At 48.6% G+C, this 12790-nt stretch overlaps 1 protein-coding gene across 1 annotated transcript in view; it reads right to left on the bottom strand.

The window, feature by feature from the left end:
* Positions 1-12790, bottom strand: part of npc1l1 (NPC1-like 1) — an 81507-nt gene that overhangs the window by 4360 nt on the left and 64357 nt on the right. The window contains exons 16-18 of the mRNA XM_072267263.1: positions 9213-9444; positions 5551-5664; positions 1938-2100 (exon numbers count right to left, since the gene is read on the bottom strand). Coding sequence (XP_072123364.1) covers positions 1938-2100; positions 5551-5664; positions 9213-9444 — 509 coding nt within the window. The remainder of the gene's footprint in view (positions 1-1937; positions 2101-5550; positions 5665-9212; positions 9445-12790) is intronic.

The following is a 12790-nucleotide window of genomic DNA, read 5'->3' on the forward strand; positions in this document are numbered from 1 at the left end:
GATCGTTACAGAATCTCTCTCTCTGGTGCTTCCCACTCCTTCCTCTTTTCCCAATCATGATTCCCCTCTCCCTGCCCTGTTCCCACTCTCAGTCCAGAATAGAGACCCATATCAGAATCAGGTTTATCATCACTCACATATGTAGTGTAATGGCAAAATGGAGTTTAATACAGACAAGTGTGAGGTATTGCACGTTGGAAGGACAAACCAAGGTAGAACATACAGGGTTAATGGTAAGGCACTGAGGAGTGCAATAGAACAGAGGGATCTGGGAATACAGATACAAAATTCCCTAAAAGTGGTGTCACAGGTAGATAGGGTCGTAAAGAGAGCTTTTGGTACATTGGCCTTTATTAATCAAAGTACTGAGTATAAGAGCTGGAATGTTATGATGAGGTTGTATAAGGCATTGGTGAGGCCGAATCTGGAGTATTGTGTTCAGTTTTGGTCACCAAGTTACAGGAAGGATATAAATAAGGTTGAAAGAGTGCAGAGAAGGTTTACAAGGATGTTGCCAGGACTTGAGAAACTCAGTTACAGAGAAAGGTTGAATAGGTTAGGACTTTATTCCCTGGAGCGTAGAAGAATGAGGGGAGATTTGATAGAGGTATATAAAATTATGATGGGTATAGATAGAGTGAATGCAAGCAGGCTTTTTCCACTGAGGCAAGGGGAGAAAAAAACCAGAGGACATGGGTTAAGGGTGAGGGGGGGAAAGTTTAAAGGGAACATTCGGGGGGGGCTTCTTCACACAGAGAGTGGTGGGAGTATGGAATGAGCTGCCAGGCGAGGTGGTAAATGCGGGTTCTTTTTTTAACATTTAAGAATAAATTGGATGGATACATGGATGGGAGATGTATGGAGGGATATGGTCCGTGTGCAGGTCAGTGGGACTAGGCAGAAAATGGTTCGGCACAGCCAAGAAGGGCCAAAGGGCCTGTTTATGGGCTGTAGTTTTTCTGTGGTTTCTATGTCATGAAATTTGTTTTTTTTTTCTGGCAGCAGTACGATGCAAGACATAAAATTACTACAGTACTGTGCAAAAGTTTTAGGCACCCCAGCCACATATGAGCATAAGATTTTTGCACAGTACGCAGGGCCGGACACATTGTCAAGGATCGCTACCCATCCCACAATCTCTTTGACCCACTATTGTCAGGAAGGAGGAACAGGATCATCAGGAGTAGGACTGCCAGACTGGTTAACAGCTTCTTCCCTCAGGCTGTGAGACTAATGAAAACCCTGCCACCAGAGAGGTCTCGTCACTAGGACAGTGAGCTCTTTACTGTCCACCTGAGGTACATACTATATGCACTTCGAATGATATTTTATTAACTTATTTGTGATAGTATTTTGTTTTATGTACTATGTGTGGTAAATGTTTTGTGGGGGCACTGTGGTCTGGAGGAACATTGTTTTGTTTGGTTGTATATGTGTACAGTCAGATGACAATAAACTCCACAAGGCAAAAGCCTTACCTGACTCTATGTACTGTGTACACAGTGCACAGGGGTTAGAAATAGTGAGGGGGAAAGGTACGAAATGGTGAAAACTTTGGATCTGTTGTTCTAGGGCGAATGACTCAGATTAACTTGATCTGTGAGATGTACATTGAGACATCGAAGCATACGGTGAAATGTGTGGTCAATGACCAGCACGGTCCAAGGATGTGCTGGGGGCAGCCCACAAGGGTCACCATGTTTCCTGGGCCAACAGAGCATGCCCACAACTTCTAGCCCTAACTCTAACCCATACGTCTTTGGAATGTGGGAGGAAACATACGCAGTCACGGGCTCCTTACAGCAGCGTGAATTGAAACAGGGTCGCGTTAACCGCTACGCTGCCGTGCCGCCCCGTCTACGACCGGAGATATTGCGACACATTTAGGATAACAATGCGAGTTCACCGAAGGCCCTGTCCACCACCTTTGGACTTACCGAAGTAGCTGAGGAGAACGGGGAGGAAGATGAGGCCGTGAACCATACCCAGCAGCGTGATCACAAGGTTCAGACGGAAGAAGAAGATCTGGATGAGCTGCGCCTTTGCAAAGTACAGCACGATGATGCCGGGAAGGTTGGTCATGGCAACGCCAGCAAACACCTGGGCAAAGACCAGAAAACAGGTAAGTACGCCGGTGAATAGGCTGATAAACACAAGAGATTCTGCAGACACTGGCAACCCAGAGCAACACACACAAAACGCTGGAGGAAATCGGCAGGTCGGGCAGCGTCTATAGAGGGGAATATACAGTTAATGTTTCGGGCTGAGACCTTTCATCAGGACTAGAAAGGAAGGGGGAAAAAGACAGGTTGGAGGAGCAACGCCTCATATTCCATCTGGGTAGCCTCTAACATTGCATGAACATCGATTTCTCTAACTTCCAGTAATTTCTTGCCAGTTCCTGGTCTCTCTTCTCCCATTTCCCCATTCTGGCTCCCCTCTAACCCCTTCTCTTCTCACCTGCCTATCTCATCCCTCCGGTTCCCCTCCCCCTATGGTCCACTGTCTTCTCCAATCACAATCCTCCTCCTTCCACCTATCACCTTCCTGCTTCTTACATCATCCTCCCACCGCCCCCCCAAGCCATCCACTTACCCCCTCACCTGGTCTCACCTATCGCCTTCTAGCTTTCCTCCTTCCCCTCCTCCCGCCTTCTGACTCTTCCCCCTTCCTTTCTAGTTCTGATGAAGGGTCTCAGCCTGAAACATTGACTGTTCATTCCTCTCCCTAGATGCTGCCTGACCTGCTGAGTTCCACCAGCACTTTCATGTGTGTGTTGTCACAAGTACCGAGATGCGCAGGAGAGATTTTGTCCTGCGTGCTACCCATGCAAATCATTTCATTGCATCAGCACACTGAGGTAAAACAACAGCAGAATACAGACGGGTGTTAAAGTTACCAGGAAAATGCACTGTAGGGATACAATTAGCTTCAAGGGCCACGACGACGTAGGTGGGAAGTTGGGGCCCAGTGGCCTAGGCCCTGTGTCTGTAAGTGCTCGAGTCTACTGGGGAATCACAGGCCTGATGTCTGTGAGTCCATGGAGGACTGGATGTGGCCAGTCTCGAGAAGGACCACCGTCCGTGTGTGAGTGGGTGGGAGGGAGAGAAGAGGTTTTATTTATGGAGCACCGTTTGTGTGTGTGAGTGGGTGGGAGGGAGAGAAGGGGTTTTATTTATGGAGCACTGTCTGTGTGTGTGTGTGTGTGTGTGTGTGTGTGTGTGTGTGTGTGAGTGGGTGGGAGGGAGAAAAGGGGTTTTATTCATTTATTGAGATACAGCAGAGAGTAGGCTCTTCTGGCCCTTCGAGTCGCACCGCCCAGCAATCACGGGACAATTTACAACGACCAATTAACCTACCCACCATTACGTCTTTGGACTGTGGGAGGAAACCGGAGCACCCGGAGGAAACCCACACGGTCACGGGGAGAACGTGCAGTCTCCTTGCAGACAGTGGTGGGAATCGAACCTGGGTCGCTGGCGCTGTAAAGCGTTGCGCTGACCACTACACTACCGTGCCACCAACCCGTCTTGTTTTGCTGTGATTTTATTTCGTTGCTATGGTTGCCGTGTTGTCCTGCTGAACGTGGTGAGCACGCTATGTGGGTGCCGGAAGGTGTGGGGACACTTGCGGGTTGCCCCCAGCACATCCCTTGGTTGTGTTGGTTGTTAACGCATTTCACTGTACGTGTGATAAATAAATGAATCTGAATCTGAGGTTGTGAGGTCAAGCCTCCATCTCATTGTAACAGGAGACCAGGCAACAGGTAAATGATGTTCTACCGTGGGACGTGCCCCTCATTAGTGTACAGAGGTAGGGTGACGGGGCAGAGACGCCTCCACCAAACGAGGTGTAAGGTGCTCCTTCCCTCCGCTGGCCTGCAGGTCACCCTTGGGCAAGGTGTAGCACCTGCTCAGCCCCCGATCAGGGTCACGTGAGGCCGTGGGAGCAGGTGGTGGATGGTCGTACGAGCAGCTGGTGCAGATCACAAGTCCTGGTTACGTGACCACTGACACCAGGCAGACAATCTCTGAAGAGTATTGATAATGGCTGGGGTCACCTGACTTGTAAAGTCACTGCCCAGAAGAAGGCAATGGCAAACCACTTCTGTAGAAAACTTTGCCAAGGACAATCATGCTCATGAGACTGTGATTGTCTACGTCATACAACGCTGCACGTTATGAATGAAGTGTACAGAAGAGGTGGCTGGGAGTTCCCGCGAGTCAGGGACTCAGTTTGTGGGGTGTCACGTTCTCCCCGCGACCGTGTGGGCTTCCCCTGGGTGCTCCCGTTACCTCCCACGTCCCAAAGAAAGGCGGCGCTGTCGCGCAGCAGATAGTGCAATTGCTATACCGTACCAGCGATCGCTGATTGGAGTTCGATTCCCGCCTCTTGTCTGTAAGGAGTTGTCCCCGTGACCGTGTGGGTTTCCTCAGGGTGCTCCAGCTCCCCCCCCCACCCCAAAGACTAAAGCCTTGGTAACTTGCGTGTGTGTGCCATATTGGTGCCAGAAACATGGCCCCCACCACACCCTACAACTGTTCTTCAATGTTTCAATGTACATGTGACAAATAAATTAATCTTAAAATGTTTATCTTTAATGATGTGCAAATTGGCAGCATAATTGGGCACTGTTAATTGCTCCCAGTGTGCGGGTGAGTGGTAGAAACTTGGGGGGGGGTATAGTTGATGGGATATGTGGGGAGAACAGTACGGTGCAGTCGGTCTAATTGGATGGTTTACAGTTGGCGTGGACTTGCTGGGCCAAAGGGCCTTTTACAGACTCAATCTGTGTTAGTCATACCTAACATACAAACACAGTGAGCAGAGCCAATCTGAGGCCTCCTTGTCACATACCATAAGACCATAAGATATAGGAGCAGAATAAGGCCATCTGGCCCATCAGGACTTCTTTTCATCAAGACTGATCTGGTTTTCCTATCAGCCCCGCTCTCCTGCCTTCTCCCAGTATCCCTTCATACTCTGATCTGTCAAGAACCTATCAATCTCTGCCTTAAATATACGTAAAGACTTGGCTTCCACAGCTGCCTGTGGCGAAGAATTCCACAGATTCACCACACTCTGGCTAAAGAAATTCCTCCTCATCTCCATTCCATCAGGACATCCCTCTCTTCTGAGGCTGTGTCCTCTGGTCTTAGACTCTCCCAACATCGGAAACATCCTCTCCACATCCACTCTATTGTGGCTTTTCACCATTCCGTTCGATAGGCTTCAATCAGGTTTCCCCCCTCAATCTTCAGAATTCTAGTGAATACAGGCCCAGAGCCCTCAAACACTCTGCAAGCCATTCAATCCTGCAATCATTTTTGTGAACCTCTTTGAACCCTCTCCAGTTTCAGCATATCCTTTCTAAGAATAGGGGCCCAAAACTGTTCACGATACTCCATACGCCCCCACCCCCCCCCCCCCACCGCCTCCCAGGCCAGCCCCAACCACTCCATCCCACTTGACGTACTGCACTACCCATTATATTCTATACGCCCCCACCGCCTCCCAGGCCAGCCCCAACCACTCCATCCCACGACGTACCGCACTGCCCATGTTTGCGGTCGCTTCCTTCGCTCGTTCCACTTTACTCTCCTTGGTGCTGACAGCAAACGTGCGCGTGAGGTGAGAGACAAACTCCACAGACATGCCCACGGCCTGACGGACAAAGAAGAGGAGTTAAGTGTCGGGCCTGAGAGGAACATCAACAGCAAGCTGTGAGAAACAGGGAGGACTTTCTTTCTTTTTAAATCTTTTTATTGAATAAGTATACAAAAAGGTAAGCCATATAGGCACTAATACACTGTTAGAATATAATAAAATTACAGGAGGTATTAATACAAAAAAAATGATACAAACAATGTAATTTAAACATAACATACCAAGGTAACATAATAGTATACTAATTTATATATATATATCAATAGAGAAAAGGAAGAAAAAACCCCAAAAAAACCACCGTGCAACTAACTAAAAGCAAAGCAAAGCAATGGGCTAACTTGAAACCAAGCAGAGTTAAAAAACTTAAAATCACGTCCTCAATCCTGACCTCCATTAAAAACAGTAAAAAAAAAACAAGAAGGGTATATATTACATTAAATGAAAATATTGAATAAAAGATCTCCAGGTCTGTTCAAACTTAAGTGAGGAATCATAAAGATTGCTTCTAATTTTCTCCAAATTCAAGCATAATATCGTCTGAGAAAATCAAAAAAAGGTAGTTGGAGCATTAAGCTCTTTCCAATGTTGTAAGATACATCTTTTCGCCATTAAAGTAAGAAATGCAATCATTCTACGGACTGAAGGAGAAAAATTACTGGAAATTTTAGGTAGTCCAAAGATAGCAGTAATAGGGTGAGGAGAGATATCTATATTCAATACCTTGGAGATAATATTAAAAATGTCTCTCCAAAAGAAACAGGGAGGACTTTCAACCCATATTATAGAACAACACAGCAACAGGCCCTTTGGCCCATGAAGCTGTGTTGAACCAATCCTTTCTGTCCACACAATATCCATATTCCTCCATTCTCACATACACGGGAGATGCTGGAAACCCACAGCAACACATGCAAAATGCTGGAGGATCTCAGCAGATCAGGAGCATCTATAAAGGGGAACAAGGAGTCGATTTTTCAGGCTGAGACCATTCATCGGGACTGGGAAGGAAGGAGGAAGAAGGTGGGGGGGGGTGAGGGGAAGTAGTACAAACTGGCAGTGATGCGAGGCCACGTGAGGGAGAAGGTGGGCGGGTGGGGGGGGAGTATAGGTGAAAAAGGTAAAGGTATGAAGAATAAGGAATCTGATAGGAGAGGACAGTGGACCATGGGAGAAAGGGAAGGCAGAGGGGAACCAGAGGAAGACGATGAGCAGGTGAGGAGAAGAGAAGGGGTCAGAGGGGAGCCAGAATGGGGAATGGAAGAAGTTCAAGATACCTTTGTAATTTCATGCAATAAATAACACAAAATTCAGGAGAAGCAACATTTCATATCTCAAGGTAATGTTTGGTGACGTGTACCATACATACATTGATGTATTTTCTTTGAACTTTGGTCCCCTCGTCAAGTGACTGATATACACTCTGGCCACTTTATTAGTTATACCTGTACGCTAATGCAAAAAGCTAATCAGCCAATCATGTGGGAGCAACTCAATGCGTAAAAGCACGCAGACATGGTCAAGAGGTTCAGTTGTTGTTCAGAATGGGGAAGAACTCCGATCTAAGTGACATTGACCATGAAATGATTACGCTGGACAACTAAGATTTTGCTTCCTGCATACTTTTGGATGTATCTTTATGGATTTTGGGCTGCTGATCATGAAAGTCACCATGAAATTTCTCTATCATGCACCATTTTTTTCAAATTGCCTATATTTGTTATTTCAATTCAATAATTCAAGTCAGAATAACTGATGCCAAGAAGGTCCGCAAATCAAACAGGTCATCAATGACAGGAATTTTGAAGAACATCTGGTGGGACCAGAGAAAAGCACATGGAAAGTATTCAAGGATGTTGTTTAAAATTTTCTTGGCAACTACAGAGTATCAAACTGTGTGCAGCTGGTTGACAACATGCTTCAAGCATCCAAAACCAGAGTTATTTTCTGCATTCCCATTTAGACTTCTTCCCTGCAAATCCTGGCACGTCAGCAATCAGCATGGTGAAGGGTTTCAGCAGGACATTGCAGTCTGGAGAAACGGTATCAGGGCAACTGGAATCCATCAATGCCGGCTGATTACTGTTGGGCACTTAAGCAAGAAGCCTCAGACACTGAGTACAAATGAAAATCATCAGCAAAACATCTTTAGCTTAGTTGAACTATCGCAAAGCATCAGCACCGTCATGCAATTAAACGCATTATTTTCAATAAAAGTTACTTTCTATTTCTCCAAATTCCTACATGCTTCAAGTAGTCTGAAACTATATTCATGTTCAGCTTCAAGCGGTCTATCATAAAGAAAGCAAACTTCTGAGGAAGCAAAAACAAGAGATAATATTTCATGGTCATCTACCCTCTCCTATCAGATTCCCCCTTCTCCAGCCCTCCTATCACCTGCCACCTTGTACTTCTTCCTCCAACCCCCACCTTCTTGCCCTAACTTCTCATCTTTTTTTCCCAATCCTGGTGAAGGGTCTCGGCCCGAAACGTTGACTGTTTACTCTTTTCCATAGATGCTGCCTGGCCTGCTGAGTTCCTCCAGAACTTTGTGTGTTCCTGAGGAAGCAACACTTTCAAAGAGATTTGTTGTCCAGTGTTGTTGGTGCCAGATGGGGGCGGTTTGAGCATCTCAGAGACTGCTATTCTCTTGGGATTTCCACATGCTCACATTTTTACTGCTGTGCTGTGGGTATTGCATTTCAGCAGTTCTGTCAGAGCAGTCTGTTCTGCTTTCAGCCCGTCCGGGTGATCACCGAAGATAAGGGATGCTGAGGAACGTGTGTCATCCAATAAGGATTGTGGAACTGGGAGAAGGTTCCAGAGAACGCTAAGGCAGAGAGGTTTTGTGAGGGACACGAAGGTTAGTCTTGCTCTTTGTTCAGCGGGAGGTGAAGAGAGAAGATGCTGGAGGGAACCGGTCATAGGATTCGATCCAGTGGGAAACGCAAATTGATGGAGCCAAGGCGCGGAGACGTCAAGGATCGGTGAATATGGCTTTTAGAAGATTTGAGCTCTAGCCTGTGCACATTTGACTGTTTAATTATAATGGGCCCTTCTTGTTTCTTTCTTTCCTTTCTTTACTCACTCTTTGGTTAAGATAACGTTCATAAATATGCTTATTTATAATTGTCTGCAGCATGCAATCTGTTTTTCATGCTAATGGGCTATTGCAGGGGCAGTAAATCATACAGCATTCACACAATCCGGGGTCTGGGTGGATGAGAGATTCCAACCTCACCGATTTGGCGGGACTGGAGTCATATACTGTACTCCCTAGACGTAGGAAGCTGGAGGAAGGTGGGTTCTCGCCGCCGAATACAGTGGCTGTTAGCAAGGGGCGAAACAGCCACGTTTCCAGAGACTCCCAGTAAAAGGGGGTTTCAGGTGCACAGGGAGTTCTGTATCTAATAAAGTGGCCATCTCTGTATGATCACCTCTCATTCTGTCACACTCCATCGCAGCAAGTTCACTGCTCAGCTACTCTCTGTCATTCAGTGCAGAGTCCTGCCCACGAGTTGATCTTCTGAAAGAACGTCAATGCTTACCGTAACCAAGTTGATGAGAGAGACGGCATTGAAGTCGATATTCCACAGGGTCATCGCTCCGACCGTGTCCACGATGATCATGACTATAGTGATGAGGTTCAGGAAGCCCGACCGGATGTCCATTCCCAACAGGATGCAGCACACCATGAACGTCGGGATCAGGCAGATACCGACATTGAAAACCCCTTCACTGACTACGGTCAGATACTGTTCGTAGTACACGTAGGTAATTCTGTGAACCCGGGAGAAAGAGCAAACTCAGTAAACGGGCCCAGTGAACTCAGGCAAGCACGTGGACACACCCATGCATAATCCCTCCCGTACACAAACCCACCCACTCACAATCCCACCCGTACACAAACCCACCCACGCACAATCCCACCCGTACACAAACGCACCCACGCACAATCCCACCCGTACACAAACCCACTCTGCACAATCCCACCCGTACACAATCCCACTCACTCACAATCCCACCCGTACACAAACCCACTCACTCACAATCCCACCCGTACACAAACCCACTCTGCACAATCCCACCCGTACACAATCCCACTCACTCACAATCCCACCCGTACACAATCCCACTCTGCACAATCCCACCCGTACACAAACCCACTCACTCACAATCCCACCCGTACACAATCCCACTCTGCACAATCCCACCCGTACACAAACCCACTCACTCACAATCCCACCCGTACACAAACCCACTCTGCACAATCCCACCCGTACACAAACCCACTCTGCACAATCCCACCCGTACACAAACCCACTCACTCACAATCCCACCCGTACACAAACCCACTAACTCACAATCCCACCCGTACACAAACCCACTCACTCACAATCCCACCCGTACACAAACCCACTCTGCACAATCCCACCCGTACACAAACCCACTCACTCACAATCCCACCCGTACACAAACCCACTCACTCACAATCCCACCCGTACACAAACCCACTCACTCACAATCCCACCCGTACACAAACCCACTCACTCACAATCCCTCCCGTACACAAACCCACTCACTCACAATCCCACCCGTACACAAACCCACTCACTCACAATCCCACCCGTACACAAACCCACTCACTCACAATCCCACCCGTACACAAACCCACTCCGCACAATCCCACCCGTACACAAACCCACTCCGCACAATCCCACCCGTACACAATCCCACTCCGCACAATCCCACCCGTATACAAACCCACTCACTCACAATCCCACCCGTACACAAACCCACTCACTCACAATCCCACCCGAACACAAACCCACTCACTCACAATCCCACCCGTACACAAACCCACTCTGCACAATCCCACCCGTACACAAACCCACTCACTCAGAATCCCACCCGGACACAAACCCACTCACTCACAATCCCACCTGTACACAAACCCACTCACTCACAATCCCACCCGTACACAAACCCACTCACTCACAATCCCACCCGTACACAAACCCACTCACTCACAATCCCACCCGTACACAAACCCACTCCGCACAATCCCACCCGTACACAATCCCACTCCGCACAATCCCACCCGTACACAAACCCATTCACTCACAATCCCACCCGTACACAAACCCACTCTGCACAATCCCACCCGTACACAAACCCACTCACTCACAATCCCACCCGTACACAAACCCACTCACTCACAATCGCACCCGTACACAAACCCACTCACTCACAATCCCACCCGTACACAAACCCACTCACTCACAATCCCACCCGTACACAAACCCACTCACTCACAATCCCACCCGTACACAAACCCACTCACTCACAATCCCACCCGTACACAAACCCACTCACTCACAACCCCACCCGTACACAAACCCACTCACTCACAATCCCACCCGTACACAAACCCACTCTGCACAATCCCACCCGTACACAAACCCACTCCGCACAATCCCACCCGTACACAATCCCACTCCGCACAATCCCACCCGTATACAAACCCACTCACTCACAATCCCACCCGTACACAAACCCACTCACTCACAATCCCACCCGAACACAAACCCACTCACTCACAATCCCACCCGTACACAAACCCACTCTGCATAATCCCTCCCGTACACAAACCCACTCATTCACAATCCCACCCGTACACAAACCCACTCACTCACAATCCCACCCGTACACAAACCCACTCACTCACAATCCCACCCGTACACAAACCCACTCACTCACAATCCCACCCGTACACAAACCCACTCACTCACAATCCCACCCGTACACAAACCCACTCAGTCACAATCCCACCCGTACACAAACCCACTCACTCACAATCCCACCCGTACACAAACCCATTCACTCACAATCCCACCCGTACACAAACCCACTCTGCACAATACCACCCGTACACAAACCCACTCACTCAGAATCCCACCCGTACACAAACCCACTCACTCACCATCCCACCCGTACACAAACCCACTCTGCACAATCCCACCCGTACACAAACCCACTCTGCACAATCCCACCCGTACACAAACCCACTCACTCACAATCCCACCCGTACACAAACCCACTCACTCACAATCCCACCCGTACACAAACCCACTCACTCACAATCCCACCCGAACACAAACCCATTCACTCACAATCCCACCCGTACACAAACCCACTCTGCACAATCCCACCCGTACACATACCCACTCACTCACAATCCCACCCGTACACAAACCCACTCTGCACAATCCCACCCGTACACAAACCCACTCACTCAGAATCCCACCCGTACACAAACCCACTCACTCACAATCCCACCCGTACACAAACCCACTCTGCACAATCCCACCCGTACACAAACCCATTCACTCACAATCCCACCCGTACACAAACCCACTCTGCACAATCCCACCCGTACACAAACCCACTCACTCACAATCCCACCCGTACACAAACCCACTCTGCACAATCCCACCCGTACACAAACCCACTCTGCACAATCCCACCCGTACACAAACCCACTCACTCACAATCCCACCCGTACACAAACCCACTCTGCACAATCCCACCCGTACACAAACCCACTCACTCACAATCCCACCCGTACACAAACCCACTCACTCACAATCCCACCCGTACACAAACCCACTCTGCACAATCCCACCCGTACACAAACCCACTCACTCACAATCCCACCCGTACACAAACCCACTCCGCACAATCCCACCCGTATACAAACCCACTCACTCACAATTCCACCCGTACACAAACCCACTCTGCACAATCCCACCCGTATACAAACCCACTCACTCACAATCCCACCCGTACACAAACCCACTCTGCACAATCCCACCAGTACACAAACCCACTCACTCACAATCCCACCCGTACACAAACCCACTCCGCACAATCCCACCCGTATACAAACCCACTCACTCACAATCCCACCCGTACACAAACCCACTCTGCACAATCCCACCCGTATACAAACCCACTCACTCACAATCCCACTCGTACACAAACCCACTCTGCACAATCCCACCCGTACACAAACCCACTCCGCACAATCCCACCCGTACACAATCCCACTCACTCACAATCCCAC

Source organism: Mobula birostris, chromosome 8, assembly GCF_030028105.1.
Source record: "Mobula birostris isolate sMobBir1 chromosome 8, sMobBir1.hap1, whole genome shotgun sequence".
Classification (NCBI taxonomy): domain Eukaryota; kingdom Metazoa; phylum Chordata; class Chondrichthyes; order Myliobatiformes; family Myliobatidae; genus Mobula; species Mobula birostris.